Here is a 21,031-nt window from a genome sequence, read left to right as displayed (position 1 = left end):
TGGGGAGCAGTCTCTCTTGCTGTAAGTCTACCACTATGCAGAGCCATGTAGAGATACCTAAGCTAGCTCCATAAGCAGAAGCCATATCAGCACAGTGCTCCACATAGACCGATTAGCCCTCCTAAGAAGGAGGAATTAGCCTGAGTGGCGTGCCTCGCTATTATGGTTATATAGCGATTTGGATGATGGGGTGAAAAGCAACCTGTTCAAATTTGCTGATGATACCAAAATTTGGGGTGAGGTGGGCACGCTAGTAGGGAGGGAAAGACTGCAGCAAGACCTGGACAGGTTGCAGGGGTTGGCTAACAAAAACAGGATGCGTTTCAATACTGACAAGTGCAGGGTGCTGCACATGGGCAGTAGTAACCAGCAGCACACTTATAAGATGGGAAACTCCCTTCTTGAGAGCACGGAGGCAGAAAGGGAACTTGGAGTCATCATTGACTCCAAGATGAACATGGGCCGACAATGCGAGGTCACGGTCGGCAGGGCTAAATGGACCTTATCGTGCATCCACAGGTGAATCTCAAGTAGGGCCAAGGAGGTGATCCTCCCCCTCTACGCGACACTGGTCAGGCCACAGCTGGAATACTGTGTCCAGTTCTGGGCACCCCACTTCAGGAGGGATGTGGACAACATTGAGAGGGTCCAGAGGAGGGCCACCCGCATGATCCGGGGACAGCAGGGCAGACCCTACAATGAGGCTACGGGACCTGAACCTGTTCAGCCTTCACAAGAGAAGGCTGAGGGGGGACCTGGTGACGGTCTATAAACTCACTAGGGGGGACAAGAAGGGTTTGGGGAAGACCTTGATTCTCCTAGTGCCCCCCGGGATAACAAGGAATAATGGCCACAACTTGTTGGAGAGTAGGTTTATATTAGACATCCGTAAGAACTATTTCACAGTTAGGGCGGCTAGGATCTGGAACCAACTTCCAAGGGAAGTGGTGCTGGCTCCTACCCTGGGGGTCTTTAAGAAGCGGCTTGATGCCTACCTGGCTGGGGTCACTTGAGCCCAGTTTTCCTCCTGCCCAGGCAGGGGGTCGGACTTGAAGATCTACAAGGTCCCTTCCGACCCTACTTCTATGATTCTATGATATAGAATCAGGGACCTGCATTTCTGTACAGCACAGCACTGGGTTGTGGAGTGGAGGTGTACTAGGTCACTCAGGGCTAGCACAGGTACCTTTATATAGCACTACACCATGTAGACATACGCTAACAAGGAACCTGCAGAGGATCTTCATTTTGCTAGACCTTAGTGCTGACTTTAGGGCTACTTTCCTCAGTGGGTTAATATAGAAGAGTAAGTATTTGATTTTGTCTGTGAGGATTGAGAGAGAGGGACCATCAGGCTGTCCTGGTACCCACAAGAAACCAAATCAGATATACCTTAATGCAGCTAGGATCTACTTATAACTGCCAAAGACAGAAGATGAGGCATTGCTACCTTCCACATCAAAAGCCCAGATAACTGCCTATAGACTTCAACTAAAAAATGTTAACAGAGGTTGCCAAGGATTGGTGAAAAAAAACACACAGTTGGATAGTGCTGCAGATTTTCATGTCTCATAGTCAGATTTTCCCCTGTAACTTGACTGTATTATTTTTCCCTTTATGTCCTCTGTATAGCAGTGGAAAAAGAAAATAAAAAGAAAAAAAGAAAGGAAGAACTACAGTGCTTTCTGCTCTAATAATGTTTACCCTGTGACCAGACACTGACCTTGAGGCTGGCTGTAGCTATTGTGCATTTGAATGTAGGGGTTTAAAAATGGGCAATTTCTAAATTTGTTTTTAGCAGATAAGAGCAATTTATGCACAATGGCCACCTACACTGTATTCAGTCTCTGGGGGCAATGTACAAAAACCACTTGTGCTCCTGTGTAACTGCCTGATTTATCTTCAACAAACAACTAAGAGTGAGAACACATTACATTTAATGAATGGAGTCCCTACCTGGCAGCTGGATTCACTTCATGCATGTATGTGTATCCTGTATAACACTGGAGCCAAGAATCAAACCAACTTTATCAGCAGCAGCAGACAGCAGTATGGGCTAAGTCAGTCCATGAAAAGCATCTTTCTGGCCAAGCTAATAAGGAACTGAACTGCATTTCCCCTCTATTTAGAAACTGTTCTTTGCCTATTTGCAGCTTGCTCCATGGGGAAACTTATGCCATGGTGAGTAGCTTGAGAGGCTACTATCTACTGTGGCTGCAATGTCTCCTTTTGTAAGATGAGAGAAAGGCAAAGATGTAGTTTTTTAGTGAAACTATGCTGGCAAGACACTGAGCCATCACTGGGCCTAATCTACCAGAAAAAAAACCAACAACTGTTCATAAGCACTGTGTCTGAGTGAGAACATGAAAGCCTTAGAAATCCTGCTAGGACTAAACAGCCTTAGGATGGTCTGGGTATGCAAATTTATTTACTTTACATATTTACTTCCAGATACTTTAATACATGTCCCCCATCTTACCAGGGAAAACAGGCAGAAGAAAATACATGTTATTTGATTTTTTTTAAATGCCACTTGATTCCCCTATTATCTTCTGTGTTGCCATTGTCAGGGCTTACTTTTCTTTCTGGCAGCCATTGATTTTTTCTTAAACAGAGTTTTTCTAATTGTTCACCAGTGATTTATAATTTGGCAAATGGGCAGGAAAAATATAGGGAAATTTCTACATCCAGAATGGAAATGACTTGGAACTTAGTCAGGGCACTGGGGCAAATAACCACAAGGGCATTTAGAGCTCAATATTGCTTGTAACACTACCACTGGTTTGCAATTTGAAGTTTGCTTTACGAATAATGCTCACCTGCCAGCAGCAGGGAGCTCTGCAGTAGCTGACGACTTTCTTCTTGCTACTATCAGAGAGTCTGTATTACTGGGATTGCTGTTTGGACCCTGAACAACATGTTCCAGGGACTGAGACAGTATTATTAGTTATTTAACCTCTTGAACTTCACAATTTTAAAAATAATTTTGAGGTATTCCTAGACCCTGGCTTTTTTTTTTTTTTTTTTTTAAGGAAAGCTATATCACTTGCAAAAAATAAGCGCTTGATTTTTTTTAATTCAGAAGCAATTCTTTGCTTATTAGGGTTAGGAAACTGCATGAAATAGCAGACTTGATAGGGGTAAAAACATGCCAAACTTTGCCATTATGTAGAAAACAGAAGGAAATAACATCCATAAAGACTGAAAGGATATTTTTATAAGGATACTGAGCTTAAACAGACAGGATGTATATTGAAGGCCTATGCTTTTGCAATGTTAATGAAAACACTGATAATAAAAATGGTGTTAAAATAGTGTGTGAAACAGAAGCACATATTAATTGTTATAAATTGCGCAAAAAGAAAAAAAAAACCCATACAGTTCTAAAATCCAGATTAAATATGATGCACCTGAACTCTGGTGTTAATTCAACAGTTTTAAAGCAATGTATATACACATACTGCTCTGTAAAGTCTTTTACAATACCAAGTCAGCTTTATAGAATATATAGAGCTGTTTGTACAGTGGGTCACCCATTACGCGGTAGTATGTGAAGTCTGCATCCTTTCACCATTCCTTGTATGCATCACATACAACACCGGCCCCACAAAAAAGCTAATTTAGCAATATGAGTAAACAGATTCAAAAGAATGTGGACCTAAAGAGTCATATTTTTTCTTATAACTGTGTTTCCACACAAACTGTAATATTTCAGGTGCAATTTTTCCTCTCAGCATCTCAGTGCTCCTAATTCTTCATCCCTTCACTCTGTTACTGATTTACAGGGATTCTGGTTTTCTCTGATAAAATTGTAAAATTGTAAATTCTCTGATTTAACTTTCCTCCCACAATCTCTGATAAAGACCTCAAAATCCACAATTAAAATGAAACAACATTATTTAAGTATGTATCAACTGAACACAATGTTTTCTTGATATATTTACATTTTTAAAACAATGCAGAAGCCTACCAATGACTCAACTGCTGTAATAAAATAAATTCTAAATACTTATAAAGTTTGGTATTTGATTTTGGGTTTTTTATCATAGAAAAAATCAGAGCTCCCCCTGCTCCCTTAGCTCACAGAATGCAGGTCCAGGCCCCTCACTCCCCCCCACACCCAAAAGCCCCTCCAACCATGCTGATGCCCCACACTTCCCCCACCCCACACAATCTCCTGGCCCTGCTGGTGCCCCTCACTCCCCCCAGCCTCCCACAATCCCCTGGCCCTGCTGGTGCCCCTCACTCCCTTCCCCTCCTCCCCATTGGTGCCACTTGTCCCCAACCCACAGTCCCCTGCCCCCCCACCCCAGCCCTGACAACCCAGATGCCTGGGTTATGGGGCCGGGGACCTGGGTATCATAGCCCCCTGAAGCAGTGCCCAAGCCCCGGCTGCCCCCTGCAGGAGGTGGCAGCTGCTGCAGTGTAGTGGAGCATGGAGCCCTGCCCCGGCTCTGCTCCAGCTGTGCTGCCCATGGGGGAGGCAGGTGCAGGCTGCTTGCAGCAGGCTCATTGGGGTGGGGGGGGGCGCCTGACTCCCCATTCCTGCGCACACTCCTGAGGTGCGTAGGGTGGACCTGTGTTCCCCAGATCTGTGCACGGGGTGGGGGCAGGCTGCTCACTGTGGGCTCAGGCACCCCATCCTGCTGCCCCACCTTGGGGCCTCCACAGCCTAGAGGGCAGGACCTGGCGCAGCAGGGCTGGGTGGGGAAGCTCGCTGCTGCTGTGAGCTCCGTGCTGCCCTGGTGACATGCCCCGTTTGACCCGCAGTAGTGAGGGGCACAACCCCATGCCACTGCCCCCCCCTGCTGCCAGGCAGGTAGGGGACATGTCGCCAGGGCAGTGTGGAGCCTGCAGTGGCAAGTAGCTTCCCTGCCGGGCCCTGCCACACAGGGCCTTGCTTGCTGGGCTGCTTGCTCCCCCTCCTGGGGGAGGGCAGCAGGACAGGGAGACCAAGCCCACAGAGGGCAGCCTGCCCCCATACCTACCCTGTGCACAGATCTGGGGGGCACAGGTCTCCCCTGCCCTCCCTGAGAGTGAACGCAGCAGCGAGGAGCCAGCCCCACCCCACTGCCCCCAAGATGAACTGCCCGCAGCCCCGACCTGCTCCCTGCAGGGCCCTGCGGCCATGCATTCCAGCTCCAGGCCCCAAGCCCCAAGCCCCACCTGGCTGCGCAGCAGCCCCAGCCCTGCCCAACTCCCTCCCTCCATCCCTATGGGGGCCTCAATCCCCACTCACCCCCTGCCAATCTTACCTGCAGGAGCTGCTCTCCAGGCTGCCTGGCAGCCATGTGCAACATGCACATGGCACCCTGACTGCCCTCCTCCCTCTCCTCCCAGCCCCTTATAGGCTGCAACCCTGCCAGCCTGCAGGGAGCTCTTTACAAAAGTGCAAAACCTGCATGTTTTTCTGTTAAAATGAAAAATCCAGTTGTTCCTCACGGAAAAGGGGAAATGCATGGGTTTTTTTCCATTTCCCCATGGAAAACAGAAAACCCAGATCCCTGCGGATTTATCATAGTTAGGTTTTTTTATAGCCAAATATCTACTATTAGAACATACTTAAAAAATGTAATTCTCACTAGTAACCTAAGATCTAGGTATGGTCATAGCCTTAGAACAAACTAAATTACATGGATACTGGCAGGGGACACACATATTTTAGCAAGCAGTAAATGTGAAAGAAATATAGGCTGATAGACTGAGAATAAGATATTTCATTTATAAGGTAACTTGTTCTGCTTAAAATAAAACAAGGGAGCAGATTGGTTTATTCTCTACACAAAAAAACCATCATGCTAGTCTGAACACATTCAAATAATTTTCTTTAAACTTGAAGTCTCCTGCTTCTGCACACAAGCCCCCCCATGGTTCTTACATAAATTCTGTTCAGTTGATATAGTTATTTATCCTTGTCCTCTTCTTCAGTAATGATGATATAAAATACATATCTTGAAAAATCTTTCTTAAAATCTTTTGCCTAGGGGTGTCTGTACATGAGCTCAGAGGCTGCTCCGACATGCTGTAATTACAATGCATTGGAGCAGACTATTAAATGAGTCTGCCAAAGCATGGTAATTACCACTCTCCAGCAGCCTCTCATATCTTGTGCATCAGCATCCCAGCACTTCAAAATGGGATGAGCTTTAGTTCAAGTACCCCCACTGCCATTTTGAAGTGTGAGGGCACTGATACTCAAAAAGCTATGGCGCTTTAATTAGAGCGGTTCTTAGAGCCACTCTAATTAAAGCACCACCCCTCCTGCCCCTGGAGCGCATGTAAAAGTACCCTAGGAAACTAAAATAATACTAACGATTATTTAAGGACTTGAGCTAAAATGTGGAGTTAGACAAGAGACTCCCATATTTTCTTTTAATATATATGTTAAACAGAATATTTTTAAGAGGTATTCAGAATTATACTAACTCACCTGACATGGTAATCTGTTGCTGGCCTAAGGTCCTTCAGGTTATATTCTAATTCTTCTCCACTGCAGAAAGAAATCATCAATAAATCATGAAAAGCAGAACTATACTTAGTACAAGCTACTGAATTTATGGTGATTGGGAACTGAACCTTAGTCACTTCCACACTAGCTTTGTTATTTTACTCTCATTATTGGAAATTATCTACAGTACTTAAAAATGTTTAATAATCAAGCTGGGGTGACGAATATTATATCAAAAGATTCTAACGCTGTTTGGACTGTTGCATCTTGCACTGATATTTCACTTGGGCCCTCATTTCAGCTTCTCTTGCCAATATATGCCCAATCTTAGGACCATAACAGGGTCTTGCTACTAAGAACATCGTCATCCTAAGAGCATAAGCACAGCGGCAAAACTCCAACTGATTCCAGCCTCAGATGCTGAAACATTAATTTTAAAAAAATCTTGTACGTTAACCAATACATTCAGGGCCATGTTGACTAGAGATGCACTGATATATTGGTTTACATTGGATCGGCACTGATAAAAGGAAAATTTACATTATTAGCAATTGGCTTTTTTGGTCAGCATAGCTGATAATATCACTGATAAATGCTGTGTGCAGCCACAACATGCACACAGCCAGGAATGCAGCCCTGTAGCTTGGAGAGGAGCGTCTGGTGTGTAAGCCTGTTGGGGGGGGAGGGGAGGGACATAGGGAGGGGTGATGGAGGCCCACATGGTGAAGGAGGGAATGGAGCTGGGGCAAGGATAGGCGCCGCCCAGCTGGGGTGGGATGGGTTGAAGGATGGAGCCGTGGGTGACTCGTCCAGGGGGTACGAGAGGCTCCCACCACTGTGCACACTCCCAGAGCAGGCATGGGGGTATGTGCCCCACCGCATCTGTGTGTAGGCTGCCCACTGCAGGCTTGGGGCCAGAGGCTGTATTGGCCTCTTCCTGGAATGGGGGGCTGGGCTGGTGCTATGCTTGGGCCAGATGGCAGCAGCCCAGGAAGGTGGGGGGACTATGGGAGGGTACAGGGAATTTTAGGGTTGCTTTGGTCTACCCTGTAGCCCCCCTCCCAGTGCTGCTGTTATCCATCCGCCCTCCTCACGAAGAGGAGCTCAGTCCCTCCTCCACGAAGAGGCCACAACACAGGATCTGGCCCCAAGCCCGCAGAGGACAACTCACTCTTGCCCCATGCAGATTCAGGGGCCACATGGCCCTCATGCCTCTCCTGGGTGTGCGTGCAGTGGTGGGAGCCGCCCCTTTCCCACTCTCCTGTGCCCCCCAGATGAGCTGCCTGTGGCTGTCCCACGCCTTGCCCTACCACAGCTGGGCAGTGCCTGCCCCTGCTCCATTCCCTCCCTCACTGTGGGAGCCTTCATCACCCATGCCCCACACTCCTCCCTACCCCTCACACCCCTTCCCTCCCCCATGCCCCTCCCCCCCACAGACCTACCAGTGGGATGCTGGTCTCCAAGCTACTGGGGTGCATATTGGCTAACGGATTGGTATCAGCTGATATGGCTAGTTAATAAATCAGCCAAAAAAAAAATATTAGTGCACCCCTAATCTTTACAGTTTATGGGGCCACAAGTGGTAGGGACTATAACAGACAAGTTTGGCCATGCGCTTCTGGTCACTTGCTCCATAAGGATGACTGAACCTACTGGTAAATTGCAGAACCTATGAAGATTTCATCTACTGCAAGACGGGACAACTTTTTAAAAATCAAGACACAAAGAGAAATACATGTGAAAAGGAAGATTGTTACCTGTAAATTATCTTGTATTTTCCATCCCTCCCTTTATCTGATAAGGCAACTTCATAAGTACAGGTGTAAGGCAAGCCATTATTGTGTCTATCTGCATTTAAAAGGCCAGTAGGAGGGGACCATGTAAGTAAAACAGTTCTTGCTTGAATATTTGTAACCTATAAAAGAAATAACAATTACTGGGAATTCTCTCATTAGTATACCAAATATATTTGCTCTTTACAAAGAAAATTACTTTTAAATACCAAGAGTTAATCATGAAAGCTAAATCTCTATCCTGAACAAGAAGCTGGCTAAGAAACAGGAACAAAGATCCAGATAGTTTATGATAGATGCAGACAGCATGGAATAACTCACGAAGTGGCCATATAAGCCTTCTATACAAGGATCTTTCTGTTCTCTAGTGGCCAATGGATGCAGCTCAATTAGGCTAGAGACAGAAATTACACAGAAACCAATATAAGTGATCAGAATCCAGTTCAAATCCATAACACAACAGAAGTTCAGTGCACATAAGTCACTTTCAACATGGCTGAAACTGGTTTAAGATAAATCTGGATGGATGTAGTATCAGACCTAACTGATTTAGGTTAACCTCAGTTTATTGAACTTCTGTCTCTTCCAGATTCAAGTCAACCCACAGACCCCGACAGCATCCCAGGATGCTTTGTACCTGCCCTGCAAAAAACTCCCCATCCCCCTCTCCCCCGACAGTGTGGGCAGGCTAGCCTGGGCCCACTCTGTCTGCTCCAGGCCAGCATGGAGGCATGCTCTAGCACCCCACTGCCTGCTCCCTGGCCAGTGCAGGCATGTGGCTGCATTTCTGGAATCAGAAGTGAATGTCTGTTCACTTGCTTATTGGTTTAGTCTTCAGGGTTTAGACTAATCTGAGAAGACTGAACAGGATGCCTCAGGCATCCTCAGGTTTTTGACTGTTTGTTCTTAGCCTTAGTGGACTCTTTACTTCTGCCTCAGGTTTCTGACTGTTTGTTCTTAGCCTTAGTAGACTCTTTATTGAAGATGAAGTTTGGAAAGCACTTGGAGTATTGTGCTAACAATGACTCAGCTTCTCTACATAAGGTCCTCCTTATGCCCCTTTTGACAGAACACACTTCTGACAGCACGCCAAGAAAAAAAAACATTTGAATGCTTCTAAGAATCTCTACTTGTAGTGGCTATCTTGGAAAGAAAAGTACTGTACTTCTGTACATCTCTTCTGAAAAAATTCCTGATGATCGCTTTCTGGCCCTTAGAGCTCTGCCTCATAACCTCTTGACCTTAAACTTAAAAAAGCAGCCATTCCCCTAAAACTGCAATATCAGATGTAGAGGTGAAAAACACAACAGCCTAGAGGAGGATCTGAAATTACATCCTACAAAACAAAGTTATGGGTTTCTTATTAATTACTCCTACACTTCAGCTTTAAACTAGTGTTATCATTTTAGCAGAATTCTCTAAAATTCTTGCATAGCAAAAAAATCACTGCTTTTTCCAGGTGTGAAAAGACAAATGGTTAAGAAACTTACGCTCAAATGATCTGGGAAAATTCTCCCAGGTTTGTCTCCCTGGTAGACTTACCCAGAGACCTCTGGAAGAGACATTTAAACGTTAAGCCCCTGAAGAACATAGAGGTTGCAATGCTGATGCTGCACAGCCAGGGTGCCCCTGTGTGCACATCTCAGCATGCTCTCTGGACTCCCTTAGTCTGCCCAAAGACAGATGGCAGCAGTGCACAGGGCAGCCCTGATTGACTGACCCAGACTTCTGGGAAGTGGGGGGCAGTTTACATGAGCAAAGCACCTTCGGATGCTGGAGGACTGAGCTATAGCTTCTCTCAGAGTAGAACATGTCTAGACCTTTGCTCTCCCAGGAGAAACTTGGGTTATTTCCAGGTTATTTTCCTCCTAGAGTGGCCATTTTTGCTCTGGGAGAAAATCCTGAACACCTATACACAGTGGTTTCTCCCAGAACTCAAGGAAAAACTGAATGTCTTTATGTGACCTCAGTTATAAGTTTTCTATACAGTTACTCGGGAATTTGAAACTTCACCCAATGGCAACAGTAGTTGCAAGATTAATTTGTGCAACTGTGTTTGGAATTTAACTTAAGAACCAAAATTGTTTGAAAAAGATTAAATTTCAGTAAGAATGTGATCAGAATATCAGACTTTATACAAGAAATAAGTCTGACTATACTTAACACACAATATTTAATGTCTCATTTGAAAAATGCCTCATTTCCACCTGAAAAGTTCCCTATTTTTTTTTTTATATCAATACCACAAATTCCTTATGAGACCTAAATCGGAGCTTTTTAGTACTGTTAAGGAGGTGAAAACACAAAGTCTCTCTCATCTTCACTTGCACACCCCCCCCACCATTTTCAACATTTTAATTTATAGCTGTAAACACAGTCTTGCCAAGATGAAAATCTGTTCCATACCACATGAAAAAAGTGGTAAAACAAGACACGCTTGATATAATTTTTTTCTTTCCTTTTTTTTTTTTTTTTTAAGTTCTTGAAGTTTGTCTTATACCAATTTTCCTAGGATTTACTGTTTTATTAGCATTTTGGGGGGGCTATGTTGTAACTGTTTGTTTTAAATACCTGGGCTTATTAAAGCTCATGTTAAGATTAGCCGAACTTTTATTTATATGTCAAATCAGACAAAGCAATTAAAATATCATAAATGCACTAACAAAATGAAATTATATAAAGATGTTATACTTAAAAATGTATCTTTGATATAAATTATGCATTTAATAGGCCAAGAAAACCATAGAAAAACAAACCAAACAGGGAGGAAAAATATGGACATACGTTACTACTATATACCAGATTAACCCATCAACATGAGATTTCTTCCGTTATTATGGACATATGCTTGCATAATTGTTTTTCATAAATTCAGGCAGGGACTTGGAACCTCATGTACAAAATATCCTGCCAATGTTCTACTGAAATGTTTTCCTTTATGACTACTAGCTAGGACACACGTATATATGCTTTGCATATGGTAAAAAGCCTGGTCCTTTCATAAACTTCAGTGACATGTGCAAAGCCATGTCTTTTCCTGTTTCTTAAAATAAAAGAAACAGTAAATCTTACTTTCTTCTGGAAAGCCCTTATGTGTATTATGCTAAAAACAGGGCAGCTCTGTGCAGGTCAGTTCCACAGAAGAGAATTTACTACAGCTACCAACTAGAGGAGTTGTTATCTTAAGTCAGACAATTTTCACCTTGTACTGAAGATCCAGGATTGCTGACCCTTGGTATTATTGCGCATAGAAACAGGCTCACAAAGCAACTGTTTATATTACAATCTGCTCTTGTGAATTCTTTCAGTTGGCATGGCAGCTAATTCAAGGATGGTGGATCCAATTCTGTTCCTGTAGAACTCAATGACAAGTCAATACTTTGTCCCACTGCCTGTCCAGAAAAGGAATGTCCCAGAAGTACTTTTTCTAGCCTGGTTTTGATGACTGAAGTCTACTTCAGTCATCTAAAACCAGGCTGGAAAAAATTCTTAGGGTGCTTGTGGTGACCATATGGCATCCTCTGCCATGAGGTGTTCATCAATTGGATGCTGGAGAAGACTTCTGGGACTGTGGAGGAAAAAATGCCAAACGCAGCACTACAGAAGAGAAAGGACATGGACATCTAAAAGGGTGGAAGCTGGAGGCTTGTGACCTATGGCAGCAAGCCAAGATCTTCACCTCCACCTACAATCGTTCATCTGGAGAACAGATATACAGCCCTAGCAGCAGAGGGAAGCACACATTCCATTGGTGGAGAAACACAGCACAGGCCTCACCAAAGCAGGAAGAATCGAGATGACCGCCACCAAGAAGCAGTGATGGGTGGTGGTGGTTGGAGACTCTCTTCTGCAGGGGACAGAGGGAGCCATCTCTTGACCTGACCTGTTGTCTCAGGAGGTCTGCTGCTTGCCTGGAGCCCAGATCCAAGATGTCATGGAGAGACTACCAAGGCTCAATTGGTCCTCTGACTACTACCTCATACTGCTCATCCATGTGGGCACCAATGATCCTGCCAGAGTAAAGACCCTGGAATTCAGAAATGAAGACTTTGGCTCACTCAGGGAACTCATGGGCAGGATCCCCTGGGAAGTTTGACTAAGGGGGAGAGGAGTTCACGATTGCTGGCTGTACTTGAAAGAAGTCTTACTGAGAGTGCAGGAACAAACCATCCTGATATGCAGGAAGACTAGCAAGTATGGCAGAAGACCAGTTTGGCTTAGCAGGGAACTCTTCAGTAAACTAAATCACCAAAAGGCAGCTTATAAGAAGTGGAAACTTGGACATAGTAGATACATTGGAAGGCAGGGTTAGGATTCAGAGTGACTTAGACAAACTGAAGGACTAGGCCAAAAGGAATCTCATGAGGTTCAACAAGGACAAGCATAAAGTCCTGCACTTAGGATGAACAATCCCATGCACCAGTACAGGCTAGGGGCTGACTGACTGGGCAGTAACTCTGCAGAAAAGGACCTGGGGGTTACAGTGGACAGTAAGATGAATATGAGGCAGCAATGTGACCTTGTTGCCAAGAAAGCTAACAACATACTGGGCTGTGTTGGTAGGTGTGCTGCCAGTAGGTCAAAAGAAGTGATTCTTCCTCTCTATCCAGCACTGGTGAGGCCTGTGTTTAGTTTTGGGCACCCTACTACAGAAAGGATGTGGACAAATTGGAGAGAGCCCAGCAGAGAGCAACAAAAATGGGGAGGGGGATGAGGGACATGACTTACGAGGAAAGACCAAGGGAGCTGGGCTTATTTAGTCTTACAGAAGAGAAGACGGGGGAGGGATTTAATAGGAGCTTTCAACTACTTGAAGGGGGGTTCAAAAGAGGATGGAGCTGGACTGTTCTCAGTGGTGGCAGATGACAGAACAAGGAGCAATGGTCTCAAGTTGCAGCAAGGGAAGTTTAGGTTAGGTATTAGGAAGAATTTTCTCACTAGGAGGGTAGTAAAACACTGGAAAAGGTTACCCAGAGAGGTGCTAGAAGCTCCATCCTTGGATGTTTTCAAAACCCGGCTAGAAAAAGCTTTGGCAGGAATAATCTAGTTGGGAATGGTCCTGCTCTGAGCAGGGGGTTGGACTAGACCTCCTGAGGTCTGTTTTCAGCTGTAACTTTCTATGATTCTATGTCCCAGATTGGCTGGCAGAGTCCTGAGATTTTTAGGCTGTCAACATCCTGGCTGCTAGAGAAAATATAAGCAGAATTCCTGGATTGGCAGGAACCTGGGAGCTGCAGTGTTGGGGGGGGGGGGGGGTAGGGCTGTATGCACTTGTGCACACACACGGGATCGTGGTGCCTTTGTCACTGGAGCCAGGGCTGCAGACTGGGGGCACTGCACAGGTTCTGTCTGCCTCACGCTGTCTTATGGATCTGTCCCCACTCCAGCACCTGCAGAGGCATCCTAGCCATGCACCACTGGGCTGGCCTAGCCACATCGCAACCCCTATGCAGACAGCCTAGCTTGGCCCAGCCATATTCTACTCTAATCCCCAGTAAAACACTGGGGCTGGCTGTGGTTGCCTACCCAGAGGGCACATATCCAGGATGTAGCTGTAGGTGTTGGGATGAGACCAGAGTCATGAATAAGGCAGAGTCTGTGCATTCCCCCCAACCTGGGCTCTGGTGAGGAAGTGCGTGTGTGCGTGTGTACACACACGCACACTCCCTAGCTCCCCTCCCCCCTCGGATTTCCCTAAAACATATATGGCTACCCTAGCATATGCAACATATTGTCAGGAAGACAATGCTTCTATTCTATTTCACTGCAAAAACTTACAGAAATAATAATGATCAACATCACATTTATTTTTAAATGCTGTCCCAGTTCCAATCTATCAAAATACACGACGTCTCAAAACATCTACATGCATTTCAATCTTCACGAATACAGAGACATATTACTTGACAGTGTCAATTCCCTTAGAAATCAAGGAGCATAACTTACAACGTACACTACCTACTATAGGTATTCAATGCATCTACCATTGAGATCAAGGCACTCATTATAGGAATTACCAACACAGTGATACGCATAGGTATAAACACTTTTGTGAAACCCTTTATTGAAAACTGGAACATTTCTTTTCATCTAGACGGATGAGTCCCCATTGTGTGCTTATGTAGACAGAAACGTGCTGTCCTTATGTAGACAGAAAGGTCCACACACTCAGAAGTATTCTTTCTAGTTGGGTAAGCTGAGCCACTTTGTCCTACAAGCTATTGTACTCAACTTTTATATATATATATTTTTTTAGATTGAGAAGTAATAGCAGAGTCTCTCTCAGAAGGAGTTTTGTACAGCTAGTAAAAAGCACAGCTAATTAGTTTCTGCAAATTTCTCAGCTTACACAGTCAGTTTCTATTTTATACACACTTCTGAGAAGATGGTGGTACAAATAATTATTTTATGAAAGCCCTTATGAAAGAATCCCAACCTCTGTATTATAATTAAGTTGCAAATCTGATTAGTATCAGTCCCTCCAGTCATTCAGGTAATGAACAATGTTTCTGTGCAAGACTCATTATCTTCGAAATTTTGGGTTGGTGTTCATCAGTCTTTTGTGCTTTGGGATTTTATTGTGTGTGAGAACGACACTGAAAGCAACATTTAAGTGTTCCCTAGAGAAGCATTTCTAAACCTGTGGGTCGCAAGGATATAGAAAAGGGTCACAAACAAACTTTAAAAATGGATGCTCCTTTAAAGAAGAAAAATGTGGGAAGCTGTGGCTTTTCCCTTGCAGACTGGCAGAGTTCCAGCCTGTGAGGGGCTGCTTGCCTCGAACCCCATACCCCCCACCCCCCTCCACCCCACATATGGGGGCTGGGGCCTGGGGGTGTGGGGTCAGCGGGTCGGGAGTGAGGGGCACTGGGTCGGGACTGGCCACTGATATTTACAATTGGGTCCTGGTGCAAAAAAGGTTGAGAGTCACTGCCCCAAAGGGCAATGTTTGAAAGACTTGTGGGTCAAACAAATTCAAGGCTTTTGCTAGGTCAAGCTCTCTCTTTCAATCCCCATAACTGCTAAATCAGTCAAAAATCCCAAACATTTCCACACCAGCTTTGCCTGAGCCAGCAAGAACAGGATCATTACTGGAATAAAAGCCAGTCTTCATTTGAACTCAGACCCAACACACACGTGGATCATTTCTTCACTCACACTCCTCTCCTCAGTAGAGCAGTCATCAACAGTAGCAGAAAGGCTTCAATGCCCATCTGAATGTTTCAATAGCCCCTGGGGTATCGGTTGTAGCCATGTTGGTCTAAGGACATAGGCAGACAAGGTTCTTTGGGAAAATCTGCTATCTTTTATTAGACCAACTCATATAGCTGGAAAAATTCTTCTAAGCAAGTTTTTGGGTATAAATACCCTTCGACAGGCTGAGGAAGCACCTGCCGTTTCATTGCAGTGGAACTGAAGCATGGCACTAGCAGTTTTTTTGAAGGCTGGCTTCCAGCCTCTCTTCTCTCATGAAGTTGACTGGTTCTGAGAATAAGCATTTGGTTTGTAACCTTGACCACTAAAAACTCACCAGGATTTGAATTTAGACAAATAACCTTGTGTGTTTTAAGACACAGAAGCATCAGTGTCTTAAATTGTTGTTGTATAAGAGAGAAAATCTGATATGAACATTTCCACCTGAAGTTCCCTAAAACAAACAACAACATTAGATACTTCAAAATGTAATTTTAGGTATGTACACTAGTACTGAGAGGGTGGCATGACTACCAAGCACATATGTATGCGCTAGTTAGGTTCGGTAGCAATACAGTGAATACTGAAATATGGATTTTAGCATGGACTGTACAAACACATCCAGGACTGTGGCCACTTACCTATGCTGAAGCCTGACGACTTCACTGCTTTTTTTTCCCAGACTAGCTAGATTAATTTCAGTAATATGCTGCTATTATATCGCAGAATTTAATATAGGCATAACCTTAAAACTGCTCTCAACGAATTGACTGTTTCCTCATTGCTGTTATGAATACTATATTTCTTTTAACACTTTTATTTTTCTTCCTCTTTTCTTTGTGTTCTGCTGGTCTACTGTTTCTATGAAGTACTGCAAATTAAACAACACATTCTCTAACAATTATGTGTATGCAAACAGACACGCACACATTAAATGTTGAGGGCTCACAACATAAGGTATTATTTGCCGGAATCTGGGACAGCTGTATTACTTTTGTATGTTAAAATTACAGTGAAGTACCTTGCAAGCATACCTTTTTTGTACACCGCTGTGCCTCACTATATAATCAGAGTGTTCTATGTGCATTACCAAACAGCTATACAAATATATTTGGACTGTTTCAGAGAACTCTAAATTGGTATTAATATTCTTTGCGTCCTTTTGCCTGTAAATGTAAGTACCTTAGTTACCATGCATGCAATTATACAGGGCCCAGAGGAGATCATAGACAATTCTAAAATTGACCTCCACTGGCTCTTCTCAATATAGAATATTTTTAGTATTCAGATCAGAAATCTTAGGATTCTTAAGTTAAACATTTTGAAAAGTATAACTAGCTTTATTGTTTGTTACCTTGTAGTCTTCTAAATACTAATACTGTCAACCCTGGAGACCAAGTTAGTGTAATTGTGCAATTCCCTCTCTTCCACTAACATACTCGCATTTGCAGGGGGAAGAGAGGAAAGATTTATATCAGAAAAGTTTCTTTTAAAACCAGTGGCATTTGAGGTTAGTCAGAGGTTTGGAATCTTGGCAACAGTCTCACCAGAGATGGACTATCAGACAGGTGAGGCAATCCTTCAAAACACGTGATAAATTTTATTTAAATAAAGATAATTAATTACATTTTTATTTTGCCTAACGTGAACTTGAAATGTAGTACAACTTGATAAGAGCCTAACAATTCAGTCTATTTGTACTAATTGAACAAATAATCATTTCCTGGGAATGCTATAATGTGGGTGCGTCTACTCATCGCCGTACAGTGCTGTTGCTATGGCACCGTGCTTCAGTACTTCCTTTCAGAAGTACTAAAGCACAGCACAGCACAGGCAGCTACTGTCCCACATGTGTGGCACGCAGTTAGATTTCGCTATACTGGAGGAACGTGCCACTATGGCAACGTAGCTGGCTATCATGTCCAGCCCACGTGATTGCTATGTTGCTGTAGCACAGCATACAGCAACGTAGTGCGTTGCTACATCACTGTAGGGCGACGTGTAGACGCACCTGTCATCTAACCTCCTGCTTCATTACTTTACACGGTGCAGTTGTCATAGTTGCTAGGCTAACTGCATCTCTGATCCCATTCTGGTCTCTCAGAGTACACCCTCCTCTTATGATTCAAGCCTCAAACTGTCACCTGTTTCTAGGTAGAGAGATGCATTTCCCCTGCTTTGTGCTACCGTCTCCCTGATACTAATTTACAGCAGCAATCTGATTTAGGCTCAGGCCATGAAGTTCCCAGTTATGAAACAGCCTTCTTAAGGCAGAGTTTTATTAATTTAGAACTAAGCATTTAGGAGGTAACAGTTCTTGCAGACAATACACCAGTTTATATGCACGCCTGCCTTTCCTTAATTCCTGTATCTCAGAAAAGGCCCATCTCCCTAGAGTCACTTCACCAAACTGCTTTGTCAAGCTGTCTAGCTGATAAAAAGCGTACCCCTTCTGAGAAGAGGCTTTTAACTATTTAATTATTTTAACTTTTGTTGTCTGGACTCTCAAGCTGGCAAAATGAGGCTTACATCTCCCTTAGGGACAATGGAGTCTCAAAGAGAGATGCAAGGACCCTCAAAGTAAAGAGTTACTTCAGTTGCCTTTTAAGCTATAATGAAACAACCATACAGACAAAACTTACAATATGTAATCGCTTCACTAGAAAGTTCATAAATGTATTTGGTCTTCATGAAGTTATTATATCTCATTATTTCTACATTATACTGCAATTCCACATCCATTACAACAGTGGACTAATTTTCTTCTGCAGAACTATCCACTGCTCTTCCATACCCACTAAGGGCTCATTAATTGCAATAGTACAATGGAAAAGAGTCTGCCAAAGAACAGCAAGTCAATCACGTTCAGGACACAGCTGTTGCTCATAGGGAAAAAATGCTGTATAAATCACTAAAAACATCAAGGCAGCAAGGACTTAGGGCTCCTCATATATTCTTATTACTAATGGACTAGTCTTGCAAAGGCATTGATTAGTGCAGCTCCTGAAGCGTGTTGAGTCTGTAACTTCACAGAAACACATCTCTACACTGGTGCATCTGTTCTAAAGGATTGAGTCTTCACTGCAACCAAAGCATGTTTCCCACATTTGTAAGGTGTTATTAAAAACCAAATTAGATCTGTTCTTGCCACAGTAGTGGCTTCTATCATTCTATTCATTTTTCAAATTAACGCTCTAGACGCGAAGAAGGAAGCGATATTAAAGGAATGCATTAAATATATTAAATATAAATAATAAATACAATATTCTGAAACTAAATATTACATGCTTAGCATTAAATACTTTCATTGCTGTAACAAGAGTACAGGCAATGAAATAACCAAAATTAATACATTTGTCCAAGAATTTCAAAATGCTCTGGAAACAGTTTCTAATTAGATTCTACAACAGCTTGCAAAGACACCTGAAAATAATGGCTATTGCATGCAGTAGTGGGTTTGCCTCAGTAAGGACTCTGTGGGCACGTCTACATGTTCATTAATGCACCTTGGGTAATACACATTAAATTTAGTACCTCCGTAGAAAAAGGCAGATTAGCCTATTTTAATACACGTTAATTAAGAACACTTTTTTGGTGATGCGTTAATGCACATTAAAATAAGCTAATGCTCATTAAAGGAAGCACGTGCAACTGCATCCAATAACAATGTTTTTTGATAAAAATACCCTGTCAACACACTAGCATAATATGATTCCAAAACACTCCCCTTACTCCACCACCAGACTAGATAAAAAGGCACTTGTCATATAAGTTATTTTTTTCCATAAATGTGGATCACCTACCTGTGGTTTCTCCATTCCAGAAAGAATGTCCTGAACCCTTTTTGCTTCTGAGTCATATTCTGTAAAACAAAGGAGAAATACATTACCAGATGACACAAGTACACCAGAGTCTACATTCCTCCATCACGAAGTTTTATCTGGGAAAGAGACAGACCACTTGTTCCTCATCAATTTACTAAAAAAATTTAAATAAAAACTACACACAGGAATTTGCCCATGAATAGAAAAAGTATTTTATGGTAAAATAAATGAGAAAGGGAACTTCCAAGTCTTAATTAACTCAGGTATGGGGCTGGTCTGTATAGTCTACTTTCTAAACTATGTTTAGTTTAAATGTAGCAAAAACAGTTTTGTTAGAGGCAGCAACAACCCACAAGCTTCTATAGCTCTTTACATGTTAAGCTTGTTCCTTATTTATTAACCAAACATATCTTCATTCACCAAAATGTGGATATTGGGTATCCCACCCTTTTACTATAGTGCCAGACTTCTGGACTAAGTATAGACAGTCAAAAAGCCTAAGGCTGAAATCGATTCAACCTTTGCAGACTTTTTAAAACTGCACAGACTGAGCCAATAAGCAAGTGAACTGACATTCACTTTTCAAACAGGAAAAGGCCCTGCAGTGGCCCACACCAATAGCCGGGGGGACTACAGCATGACTCCCAACCTGCTGGCCACTTCAGAGAGCTGGACTTCCTGAAGCCATGCCCCCTCCTCAGCCCCCCTGACCACTGAGCAAAGGGGTGGGTGACCCCACCCCTCCCACCTGGTGCCAACCTCCCAGCTGGGAACAGGCCAGGAGGGGGCAGGGCTTTACTCTGCCCCCTCCTGCCTCCCCGCCCCCAGCTGGGAGCAGGGCTGGAATCTCTTAGCCACCCCCCTTCTCAGCCTCCCAGCCGGCTGAGGCAGCAGCAGAGGGAAATCTGCACCTAAGCCTGGCTCTGCCCCCAGAGCCAGGAGCCATGACCCCTCCTCCGCCTGGGACTGGCTGAGGGGAGGGGCGGGGAGGGAAGCCCAGAAGAGGGGGCTTAACTCTGCCCCCAGAGCTGAAAGCCCTGCCCACTCTTCAGCCCTGAGGCTGAATGGGGGGAAGCTCACAGTGGGGCTTGGCTCTGCCCCCCCAGAGCTGGAAGCAGGACTGGAGTCCCCTAATCACACCCTCTTCTCAGCCTCCAGACAGGCTGAGAGGAGAGGGGTGGAAGGGGGAGGGGGGTTTAGCTCTGACATCTCAGAGCCAGAAGCCATGCCCCTTCCTCAGCCTCCAGCCTGGCAGAGGGGACAGGGAAGTCAGGGGAGGAGACGCCTGCACTGGGGCTTGGCTCAGGCCCTACAACACTGAGCCAGAGGCTGCACCCTTCTTCTCAGCCTCCCAGCTGGCTGGAAGGAGAGAGAAGCCTTGGCTCCACCCCCACCCCCCGAGCTCCCCCTGCCCTCCCCAAGCTGGCTGTACCCAGCTAGGGGTCTGGGTCCCACGCACCGGCCTTCCTACTGGCAACACCCAGCTAGGGGTTTGGTGCTGAGCCAGAGGAGCGAGGGGTTTTTTTTCCCCCACCCCCTGCTCAACCACCCAGAGGAAAGATATCCTGCTAGGGAGCAGAGGGGCAGGGCAGACCCTGTTTGCTGGAACAGATAGCACAGCCCAGTGCTCCAAAGCAGCATGCGATGTTGGGGAACTGTGAGTTAACTTGAACCAGGAGGGGATATGGGACAGAAGTGCCATAAACTGGTTTGAGCAAAATCAGTTAAGTCTGATACTACATCTAATCATGTCCATCTTAAACCAGTTTCAG

At 44.3% G+C, this 21,031-nt stretch overlaps 1 protein-coding gene across 5 annotated transcripts in view; it reads right to left on the bottom strand.

Annotated features, from left to right (window-relative positions):
* The window catches only part of FNDC3B (fibronectin type III domain containing 3B), a 362,994-nt gene that overhangs the window by 106,779 nt on the left and 235,184 nt on the right, over positions 1–21,031 (bottom strand). For all 5 annotated transcript variants that reach the window (XM_059731146.1, XM_059731145.1, XM_059731149.1 and 2 more), the window contains 3 exons: positions 19,239–19,297; positions 8,206–8,363; positions 6,431–6,490 (listed from right to left, as the gene is read on the bottom strand). In XM_059731146.1, coding sequence (XP_059587129.1) covers positions 6,431–6,490; positions 8,206–8,363; positions 19,239–19,297 — 277 coding nt within the window. The remainder of the gene's footprint in view (positions 1–6,430; positions 6,491–8,205; positions 8,364–19,238; positions 19,298–21,031) is intronic.

The sequence above is a fragment of the Alligator mississippiensis genome, chromosome 7, assembly GCF_030867095.1.
Source record: "Alligator mississippiensis isolate rAllMis1 chromosome 7, rAllMis1, whole genome shotgun sequence".
In the NCBI taxonomy this organism is placed as follows: Eukaryota; Metazoa; Chordata; order Crocodylia; family Alligatoridae; genus Alligator; species Alligator mississippiensis.
The sequence above is the reverse complement of the archived record's forward strand: the minus strand, read 5'-3'. Positions and strand labels throughout refer to the sequence as shown.